At 35.1% G+C, this 15,301-nt stretch overlaps 1 protein-coding gene across 3 annotated transcripts in view; it reads left to right on the top strand.

The window, feature by feature from the left end:
- Positions 1–15,301, top strand: part of LOC123540722 (plexin A3-like) — a 181,979-nt gene that overhangs the window by 55,325 nt on the left and 111,353 nt on the right. For all 3 annotated transcript variants that reach the window (XM_053545547.1, XM_053545543.1, XM_053545549.1), the window contains one exon: positions 12,929–13,057. In XM_053545547.1, the coding sequence (XP_053401522.1) occupies positions 12,929–13,057 (129 nt within the window). The remainder of the gene's footprint in view (positions 1–12,928; positions 13,058–15,301) is intronic.

Genomic DNA, 15,301 nt, shown 5'->3' with positions numbered 1-15,301 from the left:
AAGTACAAGCATTTATGACAAATAAAACCACTTAAGAACTAGATACGCAGTTTACATTAACCAGTGAAATTTCGGCATCAAGGTAACGAAAATGTTTGGACAATATAGTATGCATACAACTTTTTATCTCTATAAAACCTTTTAATCATTTACAGGTGTTGATTGGAAACCTTTGTAATGAAGAAATCTTAAATCTTTTTGCACTTCTTCAACAAATAATTGTTTTGACAACTTAAATAAATGACTCAAGAAATACTTGATAAATCGGTAACAGTTGCTATTTAAACTATTTATCCAGGAAAAAGTTCTTAAAAGCAATGACAATAATTTCAGTGATTCTTAATAATAATACATTAAAATTGTTAAGATACAAAAATTTACAGCATATCATAGTGACATAATTCCTACTGAAAGGTAACTGTGGACGAACTTCTCAAGGCATGAAGGGGGCAGTTAGCCGGATATGCCTCCGTTGTCCACTCGAATGTAGTCCATATCAATATATAGTGCAATTTTCCCGACTAGTAAATGCCATTTTCATGCCAGATATAAGCTTTATTTATGCTTGATTGTAAAAAGGAATGTCCGCAGATGATTTTAAGCTACGTTATATGCTTCAAAAGTTGATTGGAAGCTGCCTTGTAAAATGAAAGTGAAAGTAGGTATTTCCTGATGTCTACCTACGCAATATTAACGTTTTCATCACGTGTCTCAGTCACGTGACCATGGTTTCACTGCATTATGGTCAACCCCATATTTTTTGGGTATATTTCGATTGCCTAAAGACAGACCTTCAAGACAAGGGTAGTCTCGCAGGAAGTGAAAGGCTAGAAATCTTGATAAAAATATGTTATAAGTTGTTAATTTTATGTAGAAAATAGTAGCGGATGCATTTAATACCTTCATACCTCAAAGAGATAGTTGAGTGTATGTAATTCAAAATTTGTGACATTAGTGCTGGTAAATACCAAATAAAAAACGCCAGGTAATTAATTTTAAAGGTGTTTTACACTATTTCTTATTGGTCTGTTTAACTTTAATTTTGTACAGATATAGGTAAGTATATCACTCAATGACTATGAAGATAAAACAAAGGACCCTTGGTCTTAAATTTTGATTCTATGGTTTACGAAGCCGCTGCTCAAAATTGCGTTTTCAGAAAAAAAAATGGAGTAACGTATTTGCTTTTATTTCCACCGCTATTAAATAGAATCTCGCCGAAGGAGTAATGAGTTGCATACTTACCCCAAAAAGAAAAAAAATCGTCCCGGATAGCTGCCCAGTGTTTAGTCATATCCCTGGTTATAAAATCTGAAATTAAGTGTGGTTAAAATACAGGGAAAAAGATTCTTCCTTTTTGTTCTGTTAACACACGTTATCAATTTCAGTCATGTGTTTTACATCTGACGGTTATGTCTTTACTCATTTAATATGTGAGAATAAAAGCAGTTTTTATGGATCATAGTCCTGGTCCCTTCAACGAAAAATGACAGCTGACTACACATCTTTGTATTACAGTAATTTTGCTGAATTGCCAAGACAAAGGTTTTTTCTCAAGCAGGTAGGACAAGCCTCAAGGTTCATTTTTTAACTAAACATAACCAATGTCACAGATATATTTTGTACTACTTTAGGTACTTGTGAGATTTTCGCGTGTGAAAGTGTGAAAGCGAATCAAATTATCCGTTACAACAGAGGTGATTATATTTAGCCAATTAGCGCTCCGGTTACGTCTTTGACACTTTGTGTTTTATTGTCAACATGTGCGAGTACAAAAACAACTTTTAAAAAAAGAAATTGTCGATTAACCATGTTTTTGAACAATAAGCGTTTATTAATGAAGTTCGTAGGAAATCACGATGCTATACGCATTTAATTAGCATGTTGTGTTTTTCATCACAGGGAAAAAAACGGTAGCCTTGTCGGGCTTCTATCTGCGGAAAATCGGTAGCCCGTGCTGAAATTCAGTAGCCACGTGCTATCGAACGACGCTAATTTCGACCACTGCTTCAGGGGACTGCACTTGACCCTCAGGGGCCTATATGCCACACTTGACCCCAGTAAATATTCCTCATTTTTTTAAAACTCATTCGCACCCATGTGGTAGAGGAAAGTCTCAGGATATCTGAAATTTAAATACGAAAATTATTAAATGTTTTGAAAAGTATCATTACAGTACTGATTTGATAATAATGTTAGAAAGCTTAGACTTTCTCACTGTAACAAAGATATTTAAACACTGCGTTTTCTGCAGCCATTGAGGTTTTACAAGAAGCTGGTGATATTGTTGTACGTACACATCTATTTCACAAAGCTGCGTCTCTGATTCAAAGTTATATGCAACACTTTCTCAGGCATCATATGAGTCGCGCCATGGGAAAACCAACATGGTGGTTTTGCGACCAGCATGGATTCAGACCAGCCTACGCATCCGCGAAGTCTGGTCAAGATCCATGCTGTTCGCTAACAGTTTATCTAATTGCAATAGGCTTTGAAAGCGAACAGCATGGATCCTGACCAGACTGCGCGGATGCGCAGGCTGGTCTGGATCCATGCTGGTCGCAAAGCTACTATGTTGGTTTCCTCATGGCGCGGCTCAATCATTGATTCTGAATCCGATCATAAATGCAATTTTCTCAAATTTTCTTTCCTTAATAAAGAAATCGAGTTTATTGATTTGTCTAGTATTTTAGAGACTCATCTGTATTAAAATAATATATGATAACAGAATCAGAAATATTTTTTCTAAAGGTTCAAATTATATAACTCCATTGTCTATAAACTTTGAAACATCTCTGAAATAATCTATTCATGACTATGCGATAAAATGGTGTCGGAAAGAAAATGCAGACCCCAAACGCTCTCACATGAATAGAAAAGGAATAGTTTATGTCTAGAACAAAAAGCATTCTATGTCTTAAATAAAAAGCAGACAAAGCTTCAAATGAAATTATTGTTTTGTGACGCATCTACTACACAGAAATATTACAAAATGAATTGAAACATAGCAAAAGTTATAAGTTATCACCACAAGATGAGAATGATATTGTAACAAGGAATCGGTAAAACCGAATGATGCTCACCCATGCATGTGCTGGTCCCAATATCACGGTGGTTAATAAAAACGGCTTCTATACGATATTTTTGCGTTCCGCTGCTTCTGAACGAAAATGCACCGGTTTCTATATGAATATAAACACCTGTCAAAAAATGTTAGACAAGACAAAATTTGCGGAGGAGAGTCAGAAAAACATATCATGTAAGTTGCTAAATTGTTGTATTTCACGGAACGTCTTGTTAATACTACCTTGGAGTTTACCTAAGCTAAGGAAAAGATCACTGCAAACCAACGTGGTACAAATGTGAAAACAAAAGTAAGTGATGGTTTATCAAAGAAAAGGAAATAGCTTACGTCTTAAACATGAACCTCCTCAGTAGTGACTAAAAACATTCTGTAGTGGAGTGACCTCCCGTTAAAGACACAGACACTTGGGGTCAGGATCACCCCAACCCACCCCACTCTCCTCTGCCCCTGCTTAAGTTTAGCGAATTTGTTTTAGCATTTTTTATATGTTTTGAGCATAGATGACGATCATAAAACACATATTGAAACATTTCAGCTAATTTTAAAAAATGCATTTTTACCATGAATTGTCTTTAAGGTATTAGATCACTAATAGAGAACCTCCTTTTTGAAGAGTATTCAATTCCTACCATAAAGCTACTTTTACTGCAATTCTTATGGGAGCCGTAGGTTCAAGCCCTACTGGGACCAATTTGTTTCCTTATTTTCCTTTTAAGCTCACCTGAGCAATACTCAGGTTTTTCTGATCACTCGATGTCCGGCGTCTGTCGTCTGTCGTCTGTCTGTCGTCTGTCAACATTTAGCTTGTGTGTGCGATAGAGGCTGTATTTTTTCAACTGATCTTCATGAAATGGTCTGAATGATAACTTTGATAAAATCTAGGCTGCATTTGAAAATGGGTTATCTGGGGTCAAAAACTAGGTCACTAGGTCAAATCAAAGAAAAACCTTGTGTATGCGATAGAGGCTGTATTTTTCAATTAATCTTCGTGAATTTTAATCAGAATGATTACCTTGATAAAATCTAGAAAGAGGTTAAAAATGGGTTATCTGGGGTTAAAAGCTAGGTCACTAGGTCAAATCAGAGGAGAAACCTTGTGCATGCGATAGAGGCTGTATTTTTCAATTAATCTTCATGAATTTCGGTTAGAATGATTGCCTTGATGAAATCTAGGTCAAGTTTGAATATGGGTCATCTGGGGTTAAAAAGTAGGTCACTAGGTCAAATCAAAGGAAAAGCTTGTATATTCGATAGAGGCTGCATTTTTCAATTGATCTTCATGAAATTAGGTCAAAATGATAACCTTAATGAAATCTAGACTGAATTTGAAAATGGGTTATCTTGGGTCAAAAAGTAGGTTACTAGGTCAAATCAAAGAAAAAACTTGTGTGTGCGATAGGCGCTGTATTTTTCAATAGATCTTCATGAAATTTGGTCAGAATGATTGCCTTGATAAAATCAAGGTCAAATTCGAATATGGATCATCTGGAATTAAAAATTAGGACACCAGGTCAAATCAAAGAAAAATTTTGCGTATGCGATAGAGGCTATATTTTTCAATTGATCTTCCTGTAATTAAGTTAGAATGATTGCATTGATGAAATCTAGGTCAGATTTGAATATGGGTCATCTTGGATTAAAAAGTAGGTCACTAGGTCAAATCAAAGCAAAGCCTTGTGTATGCGATAGAAGCTGTATTATTCAATTGCTCTTCATGAAATTTGGTCAAAATGATTGCCTTGATAAAATCTACGTTAAGTTTGATCTTGGGTCAAAAAGTAGGTCACTAGATCAAATCAAAGAAAACACTTCTGTATGCAATAGAGGTTATATTTTTAATTGATCTTCATGACATTTGGTCAGAATGATTGCCTTGATGAAATCTAGGTCAGGTTCGAATATGGGTCATACGGGTCAAAAAGTAGGTCACAAGGTTAAATCAAAGAAAAACCTTGTGTATGCAATAGAGGATAATTTTTTTCAACTGATCTTCATGAAATTTTGTCGGAATGATAGCCTTGATGAAATCTAGGTCAAGTTCGAATATGGGTCATCTGGGTATAGAAACTAGGTCACTAGGTCAAATCTAGGTAAAACCTTGTGTTTTACAATGGATGTTCATAAAATCTGGTCAGAATGGTTGCCTTGATGAAATCAAGGTCATGTCCGAATATAGGTGGTCAGGGTCAAAAACTAGGTCACTTGGTCAAATCAAAGAAAATACTTGTGTATGCCATAGAGGCTGTATTTTTCAATTGATCTTCATGAAATTTGGTCAGAATGATAGCCTTGATGAAATCTAGGTTAGATTCTAATATAGGTCATCTGGGGTTAAAAGCTAGGTCACTAGGTCAAATCAAAGAAAATACTTACTTATACTCAAGATTTTTGCTCCAATTTTAATGATAATTGGTCAGAATATTTTTTTCAATGAAATCACCAGGTCAAGAATGTTTACACTATTATGATGTGTTATGGTGTGTTTCTCAGGTGAGCGACAAGGGGCCATCTTGGTCCTCTTGTTTCTAGTAAGTTTTTACTTCTTTCAAGACTTATTTTTTATTTCTTGTATAAAAATGGAAAAAGATGAATCCTATAAGCGATTTCTTGGTGTTCAAAGTGAATTTACTACTTAAACAGAAGGGGTAGAGTTACACATCTTTAAAAATATTGAGTTACACGCGGTGAAAGTTCTCTATTTTGCGTTTACTCTTAGATTATATATTGTGGAAGAATTTTAGGTAGGTTTTACGTCTGCCCTAAGGTTATTTTTAAATGGAGTAAGCAAAATTCAAAACAGAAACACAGTATTCGACCTTATTTTTTCAATGTTGAAGTATAAAGTCTCATTAAATCCGTTTACTTGAGGCACCATAGAGAAAATGATACTGACATTTTTATTTTGTGTTTTATAAATTGTTTACCAATAGTTTGATGTTTCTTTTATTAAAATTAATGGTAAAATGAGTTCTCTGCAAACGTTTTGGATAGTGGCTATCACTTTGAAATCTGTCTCGACTTGAGCTTGAGGAGATACCATAAGTTATACAAAATTTATAAAAAACGGCACGGTAAAAGTTGTTTAAAAATTATAAAATAGTGCAAAACATGGTTACCTTTCAGAATATATCAAGCACAGGCCATTTTGTAAACATTACTATTAGTGATCTAATACCTTAAATAAAAAGATTAGAAACAGGAAATTTCGAACACGCAAATAGATAAACTTGTTGAATTCACTCCAGTCTCACAGGATGAAGTGAAAAAAGTTATTTCAAAATCTGCAAGTAAATCGTGTGAGCTAGATCCACTTCCAACATGACTTTTAAAAGAAGGCTTAGAAGAACTGCTACCATCTCTCACTAAAATAATCAATTATTCTTTGGAGAAAGCATATGTACCGAAATCCTTCAAAAGTTCGTTGATCAGACCACTCATCAAAAAGTCAGATCTAGATGCAAATGTTCTGAAGAACTACAGACCTGTATCTGATTTACCGTACGTGTCTAAAATACTTGAAAAGGTAGTCGATGCTCGTTTGGAAAGCCACTTGTCTTTGAACAGTCTCCACGAAGAACACCAATCTGCATACAGAAAATTTCATTCCACTGAGACTGCATTACTAAAAGTTCAAAATGACATTCTCAACTCCCTTGACCAAAATGATGTAACAATGTTAGTGATGCTTGACCTTTCGGCTGCTTTCGACACCATCGAACACAAGACACTATTGCACCGCCTCCATGACCACTTTGGTATCGCAGGGAAACCACTTGAATGGATAACTTCATATCTGAGCGACCGCTACCAAACAGTGACCATAGATGGTGAATGGTCAAAACCAGTGCAAATGACATACAGTGTCCCACAGGGGTCCGTTCTCGGACCAAAATTTTTCACAATGTACACTAAACCAGTTGGTACAATATGCAAGAAACATGGACTAAATCATCATTTTTACACCGACGATGGGCAGCTTTATTTATCTTTCAAACCAACAAATCCGGTCTCCCAAAAGGATGCCTTGCGTTGTGTTGAAAACTGTCTCATAGAAATCGTATCTTGGATGAACAACAACATGTTGAAAATCAATGCCGATAAAACTGAAGTCATTGTATTTACCTCTCAAAAAAAACGAAATACATATTGAATCGGTTACTGTGAAAATTGGAGAAGAGAACATTAAACCATCTAAATGTGTAAGGAATCTTGGTGCTTTTTAGACTCCAAAATGAGCATGGAAAAACATATTAACTCAGTTTGTAGATCAGGGTACGGACAGCTACGTCAAATAGGCCACATCAGGAAATATCTAAATACAGATGCTACAAAATCTCTAGTAAATTCACTCGTTATTTCACGCCTTGATTATTGCAATGCGCTCTTGTATGGTGTTCCGAAGGTCTTGCTGAATAGACTTCAAAGTCTTCAGAACACTGCAGCTCGAATTGTAACGAGAATATCGCGTTATGATCACATTACGCCGGTATTGAAAGAACTGCATTGGATACCAGTTACTCATAGAGTTGACTTTAAAATTCTAGTTCACACATACAAAGCATTGCATGACCAGTCACCAATCTATGTTAAAGATTTGCTGGAACTTTACCAGCCAGCAAAAAATTTGAGATCCAAGAACAACTCAAAACAACTATTTGTTCCAAAAAGCAAAACTGTGAGGTACGGTGGTCGTAGTTTTTCATCAGCTGCACCGAAGTTATGGAATGCTCTTCCGGCTACCATTAGAGACGCTAAAAGCTTGGATGCTTTCAAACGATCATTGAAAACACACTTTTTCTTCAAAGTCTATTGAAACTCACTTTACACTGAAAAACAAGCTTTGAAATGGAATTATTTCCTATTGTCTATTGTTCTTTACAATATCTAGTACAATTTAAAGGTAGAGTAAAACCCGATTCAGGCTAAATACCTTTTATTGTTGATATATTTTTGTGTTGTATTGTATGTCCATATCATTCTGTGATATGTAGTTTGTACAGCGCTTTTGAACGTTTATTTTATAGATGAAAAGAACGCTATAAAATCTGGTAAATAATAATAATAATAAACAGTGAAACTAAAAGTAGAAAAAAATAGTCGATCTAGCTTTTAAATTAGCACCTACCTATGAATCTTTGGTATCAAATCAATCGACGATTCTGTAATTATTCTGCGAAATGACACCGGTCCTGACAACAGACGTTTGGGATCCGACGAGAAATCAATAATTATTAAAAATCGATCAATCTTACTTGTATGGAACACTTCCCTGCGAATAGATCCCCGCTTTGCACTTCGCATAGCGTATGCGGGTACCAAACTTAGATTTTTATCATAGGAAGTGATGATCCGGTATAATATAGTCGTAAGAGTATTAATTTTTGTACCCGGTTATTGATACGCACAGTACAAAGCTTGGGTTCAAGCGGCAAGCAAGTGTTCCCATTGTCAGTGTCACTGTTGCAAATCTTGTTATTTTAAAAGAATTTTTGGTAAAAATGCATTTTTATAACGCGCTGAAGTTTTGCAAATGGCGTTTTACTATCGTCATTTATGCTTAATATAGGTTAAAATGCTAAAGAATATTCGCTCAACTTAGGCAGAGACGGAAGAGAGTGGGGTGGCTGGGGGTTGTGTCTGTGGTTAAAGATTTAAAGTCAACAAGTCCACTAGTCATTTCGTCCCCAAGTCAACTCATCCCCATTCTGGTCATTTGGTATCCCTTGACAATTTCAAATTGGTAATTTCTTCCCCCCCCCCCCCCCCCACATTTCGGCCCCTCCTTTTTAGTCTTAATTTTTAACTTTCCTAGACTATGATAGATATAATTATGATGTAAAAATGTGTTCTGTAAAATACGAGGGGTGTTCAAATATGAATGCAACTAGGCCAATTTTCAGAAGTGCTTAACAATGCCAAAATAATTATCTCAATCCTTCAAAATACTCACCACCATGTGATATATAGAGGATATTTGTTTGTTTGCAGTGTGATATCAAAATATATCTTCACCGATAAGGGGAAAATTGAATATCAGAATTGTTTCCCTTATCGGTGAAGATTTATTTCGATATCACACTGCAAACAAACAAATTTTCTTTTTATTTTATGCTAATTTGTGAAGCTCAACGAATTTTTTGTTTATTATATGCTTACATGTTCAAATATGACTAATACGTCATGATGTTATTAGGATTTATTTAGGCTACCGTGTTACATATGATGCATCCGCTAAATAACCATGGACACTCAGGCACATTAATATCGAATATAGGTCCGTATAATCAACACGACGCCATTTTGTTTTTGAAAATAAAAACTACATTTAAAATATTTTGTAAAAAATATGCACAATCCGCGGCCAGCAGACACTAGTTAAGTAAGCAAATTTAAAACTTTTCGGGTCAATGCTGTCAGTTCGTTGAATAACCGGAAGCTTGCTTTGTTTACAAACGATGAAGGTTAGATTAGAAAACAACAAGAAAAACGTAAACAACGGGGGAATATCGGAGAGTCCTTGGAAAATCAAGCTGCAGAATTAAATATCATCATGGATTTAATGGAAATATTGGTCTAGGAACTGTATAGCATAACGAATAAGTATGGAATTTGGAACACAACTGGCTGGGTGGGGAAGAATTTCGACAAAAATGCTGGCATATTAAGTAAGGTTGAGTTGATGTCTTGTGATGATTAACTAAGACAACAACCAATTAAATGTGCTGTCGCCAGTAAAATCTACAATACTATAGTGAGGAACCGATGAAAAGTGGAGGAAAGAAGTATTATCTGACATGGTTGTAAACCCGTCTGCAGTGTAGTGAGAATGTTTACATGTTTCAGATTACGTGATAGGGCTATTGATACGGAGTACAGGGATAAGTTCTTAACACATTTTTCCTATTTTCCTAAAAAGCAATCTTTTGAAATAATAAAAATCTTATGCAATTTTCAGCTCTTAATTTCTTTATGTAAGCCTTTCATTGATAGTCATATTTTTCTTTTATTTACAATATCATTTTTTCATTGTCACATTTTAATAACTTCTCCTACCAGCTGCAGAAGCCTAAAGCGTATCAAATATAGCCGCCGGTTTCTAACCGGCGACTAATAACATACATATATAATTTAGCAACGTTTGACATGCCATGTACTCACTTTTCCCTTTAAGCATATAGTGTTGGATGTAGACGACTTGGATATAATGTTGAAGAAAATATTGTGAAATTCAAGAATAATTAAAAACAACTTGTTTAAATTAAAATTAGTCTCCTGGATATTTAATCTAACAAATCAGTCTGACATTTCGAAATCTTATGATGTCTGAGTACAAAGTTAAACAGTTAAACTATATTTGATAGTGTAAATAATATTTTGAACATATTCAGAACCTGTATCTTTAAGAAAGGTTATTGTTTGTATTCATAGGTACTGAAATCATTGTACTCTTAAACATTCTGCAGAGGGAGTAACTAATATATAGAAGGAATTTTTGACCATTTTTGCATTGCCTTTACGAAAAGAAACTAAACATGATTATACTGTAGAACAATAAAGGCCGAACAGTTGTGATCCTCAGATGGGAGTTTCATTTTCCTGGACATTCTTTAAACGGCGAAACTAAACGATATATACAGTAATTTCGTCTGTTTTTGTCATTACAGTTGAATAATGAAATTAAAGATAAAAAACACTTTATACAGAGAATAACTCAACGATATAAATAGAACGTTTGAATATAATATTAATTGTCCAAACACATTGCAATTGATATTTAAGAAAAGTACCTGATGCATCATAGCTGAAAAACTTAAATATGATAATAAGATTTCATTACCTTTTGCCTTTGTCTTCTCCTTTGTCAGTGATGTCTAGTAAGCTATTTGTATTCAGAATAGTTATGTAACATTAGAGTACCAAGTGTTTCAGCTGCATAAAATGTGTAATTTTTACAAGGAATGTATGATGTCATAATTATATGCTTGGGTTGTTCCAGCATAGTCTACACCAAAAGGTAGTGTCTGTAGTACTGGCTAAGGATGTATGCCTCCTTATTTTATTTTATTTTTGTTTTCTATTAGAATTTATATCTTAAAATATATGCAAGTCAATGCCTTTTAACTGTTACCTAAAAGTTAAAAGTAAAACCGCTATCTTAAAATTAATGTTTAGATAAAAACATTCTGGTTCAGGTTTTAACAACTTTATTTTCTTATAACACATAAATCTTAGCGAAATAAATAATGTTTGCTTCAACCATGACACACCTTTAAATGTCTTCGAAAATGTTAATACCACTTCCGGAAATCTTCAAGAATAGACTATATACACACTTGATGAAACTGTTAATTGTATTTATATTTTTCGATTGCAGAATCGTAAGATTGTGGTGATGCTTCATGCATGAGTGTGTTTGTGCTCTAGTGAAATAAAATTATCCATGCTCATTTTGAACGTTCGGACACGGTGAATTTTTGTGAATATTTGAAAAGCATTTTTCTGCGTTCATTTTTCCCCGCAAAACCCGACCTTGTTATCTACGCCTACCCCCTACCGCTGACCCGCCCCCTACCCCCACCCCCAAACACTCCCTCCTTTTCTGTATTTTGCAAACAAGTAAAATGTACTTGTTGTTGGATTTTGGTAGCAACCCGTCTACAATATTTTTCCGTACTGCATCTTTTTGCTGCGGACCTACTTTGCAATGCATGGCTCTATAGCTGTGTTGAGGGTGGCCTGTGCTTCCGGGAAATTTACCCTTACCTTTTATCTTCTAAATGTTTGGACGTTTAAAAGTTTTTGTCAAAAATAAGTAAGTTTATATTTTTTGCATATTACACCATAATACAAATCGAACAAAATGTCTTAAAGCGTTAAACGCTATTTTGATGCAATCACACATTATTTTATAGTTTTTTTTTTATAATATCATTAATTTTGTTATATCTGTTAAAAACCCGTTGTCAGTAGTTTGGACACGAGATTTAATGTTCATTTTGATAACACCTGATATTGAAGTAAGTTCTAAGTAAAATTTAACGTCTCAAATAATGAATGCATCAATATCGATTGTCCTTGTGACCTCAATGTACCGTGAAAATTGAAGTCATTCATAATTTATATGTCCAGTATACCCTTAAATATGTCAATAGTTGACCAAAAAAAAACACAGATTAAAAAATTACAATTAGAAAAGTGGTTTTTATACGTACAAATTATGACAGTTTGCTTTCATTTTATATTTAACTCTTTTCATAAATCAGTTATCACTTCTGAAAGAGTGGAACATGGCGAATAATTGATTTCCTTATGCAGCATGTTCTCAAAGTTAGACGATATTATTATTATTATTATTGTACCAGATTTATATAGCGCCCTTTTCATGATCAATTTCACGTTCAAAGGCGCTTTACATAGTTCAAATGCAGCCACACAGGGCGCATAATTCATCCTCTACTAGTACAGACACAGAGCGATCTGACCAGATGGACAGAGTGAGACAAAGCCCCCACGACAGAGAGATCAGACATCAGATACAGGCTTGTCCGGCTAACTTAGCCTAGCTCGTTGCGAATAGGCAGCCTGGTTCTTTAACGTGCCCAGTGTATAGCACTGATACACGCAAGGATATGAAGTTTTTTTTTATTCATAACTGCACAATTACTTAGTGATAATATGGTATGCGGCATTCTCCATTTACCATATAATATGTAGCATCGAACAAGCCGCTCTCTTCTGTGATACAAAATTAATATATAGCGACTTAGTATATCAAAAGTGCTGAGTTTATGTAATTTCTGTTAACATCACTGATAGCAAGTTTTAAATGTTTTATGTTTACAGGCAGTTGTATATCCAAGCGATTTAGCTGCTAAAGTCAAGAAACCTAGAAGACATAATTTTGGCCGAGATATACATGATATTTATATTTCACCGGATGACAAACACGTATTTGTGCTTACTAGGAAACAGGTATAGCCGCTCTTTTTCGTGCTACAAACCTGATAAGTATATGTATCACGTTTTCTACTGCATGTTGATGCATTCTCTACATCTGTAGAAATCTGTATCAGTCGCTAAAAAATCTTACTGCAAATGACGCATTCTAAAGCACCATCTGGCTTCTTTTCTATACTTTTCAGGATATAACGTTTGTGATTTGACTTCAGATATACAATTTCATTTTAAGTACTTTACGTTGGAATCGAGTGGAATAATATATCACTGTAATCTTTAACGCAATATCTATACTCCCTTGATGTAATGTTTTCTTTTCCATAACAACAGGGTCCTGGGCTTTGATATTTGGTTTGTAGCATCATCATCATCACCAATAGTGGTCCTTCACTAAGATTGTTCAAATTATCCCCCTAGGGTGAAGCATGGCCCTGCTCTCAGGGTTACATGGTCAATCAGGGCTGTTATATTTCGATCATTTAAGACCGTTCAGCACGGCCTTTAATGTCGTGTTATTGGTACTGTTTAGTTTATCAGCTTGAACACTTCGGCTTGGGTTGTTCCAATACTCCCGCTTTCATAGTTTTGGGTATTGTATAAGCACCCCTTGGATATGGTGCCTGCTTTTTAATTTTGTCTTTTAGCAGTTTCTGTGATATGCAGGATCCATAACCTCAGATCCCTTTTAAATTCCAGTTTGTTTAGTTCTGCCCATTGTTTTCTCGTTTATGGCAAACCCATCTAGTGGGCCTCTACGAAGATAATTCAAATATATCACTAGTGTCAAATATGGTCCCACCCTGGGGTCAGTGGTTTATATAGACTTATACAGAGAATTACTTATACGAATTACATATAGTCCTTGACCAAGATTGTTCAAATTATCCCCCAGGGGTTAAAATACCCCCGGTCCTGGGGGGAGGGGGTGGGGATGGCGGCACATGGTTTAAATAGACTTGTATACGGAAATACATTTAAAATCATCCTTGTCTTAAACCATTAGACCTTGAGCTTAGATATTTAGTATGTGGCATGCTCTAGTGGTTCTCTACTAAGCTGGTTCAAATCATGACCCTGTGTCAATATATGCCACACCCAGGTTGTCCCTTGTTTTGCATTGACTTGTATAAGAAAAACCTTTAAAACTCTCCTTGTCCAGAACCATAAGACCCACCCCTTAGATATTTAGTTGATTAATATTGTTTAGTGGCTAACTATCAATTTTGTTAAAATCATGACCAAGGGGTCCAAATTGACTGCGCCTCGGAATCAACAGTTATTAGATTGGCTGATATAGAGAATATTCTCTTCTGAAACCATAAGGTCCATAGCTTAGATATTTGGTATGAGGCATGTCTCTAGTGTCTACAAACATTGTTCAAATCACAACACTGGTGTCAATATAGGCCCAGCCCGGTTGGTCCCTTGCTTTACATAGACTTATTTATTTATGAAATAATGTCAAACAAATTTGGACCTCAAGTAAAATGTTTGATACAGATTGCACTTATCTTTAAGGCACTGGCCTCCATATTGTTTGCCAACAACATCCATAGCGTTATTAGTAACGGCAGCGGAAAGCTTCTTTATTGACGCGGCTGTTCGAGTTCGATTTCCAACAAGGTCATCTTTCTTTCTTAATTTGGCATTTTTAAAATAGTTTCGAAACAAAAACTCATATTCTAAAGCACAAAATATGACCAAACTTCAATTTGAAAAAAAGATCATTTTTGTTTACAATCTGGAGGTCAGTGCCTTTAATCGTAATCTACTGATGACCTACTATTTCGTCATTGAAGTTTTGAACTACTTGTATAATGTTCGATAAAAAGTTAATTACTCATCTTGAATAGTCTTAATTATGACATACTGACCTATTTTCTTCTTTATGAAGTTAGAGCAAAGAAATTGTGACCACATGTATAATGTTTCAGCTTGACCTTCTGACCTACTTTTTGTATCCCCCGACAACAAAGTTGTAAGGGGGGGTATACTGGTTTCAGGTTGTCTGTCTGTCCGTCCGTCCGTCTGTCTGTCAAGTGATCAGTAACAACAGTAGTTGTGCATGGGACATGTTAGGTTCTTTCAGAAAATTTTTTTGCAGAGTTACGGGACTTTGTTTTTTTGTTACTATACTATATACATAGACACAATCTTGTGCGCACCATCTCTCCTCATCCCCTTGACACAATTTAATGAAACTTCACACAAGTGATCAGTAACAACAGTAGTTGTGCATGGGACATGTTAGGTTCTTTC

Source organism: Mercenaria mercenaria, chromosome 1 (assembly GCF_021730395.1).
Source record: "Mercenaria mercenaria strain notata chromosome 1, MADL_Memer_1, whole genome shotgun sequence".
NCBI classification, from domain to species: domain Eukaryota; kingdom Metazoa; phylum Mollusca; class Bivalvia; order Venerida; family Veneridae; genus Mercenaria; species Mercenaria mercenaria.
This window is presented reverse-complemented; position numbering and strand designations above follow the sequence as displayed.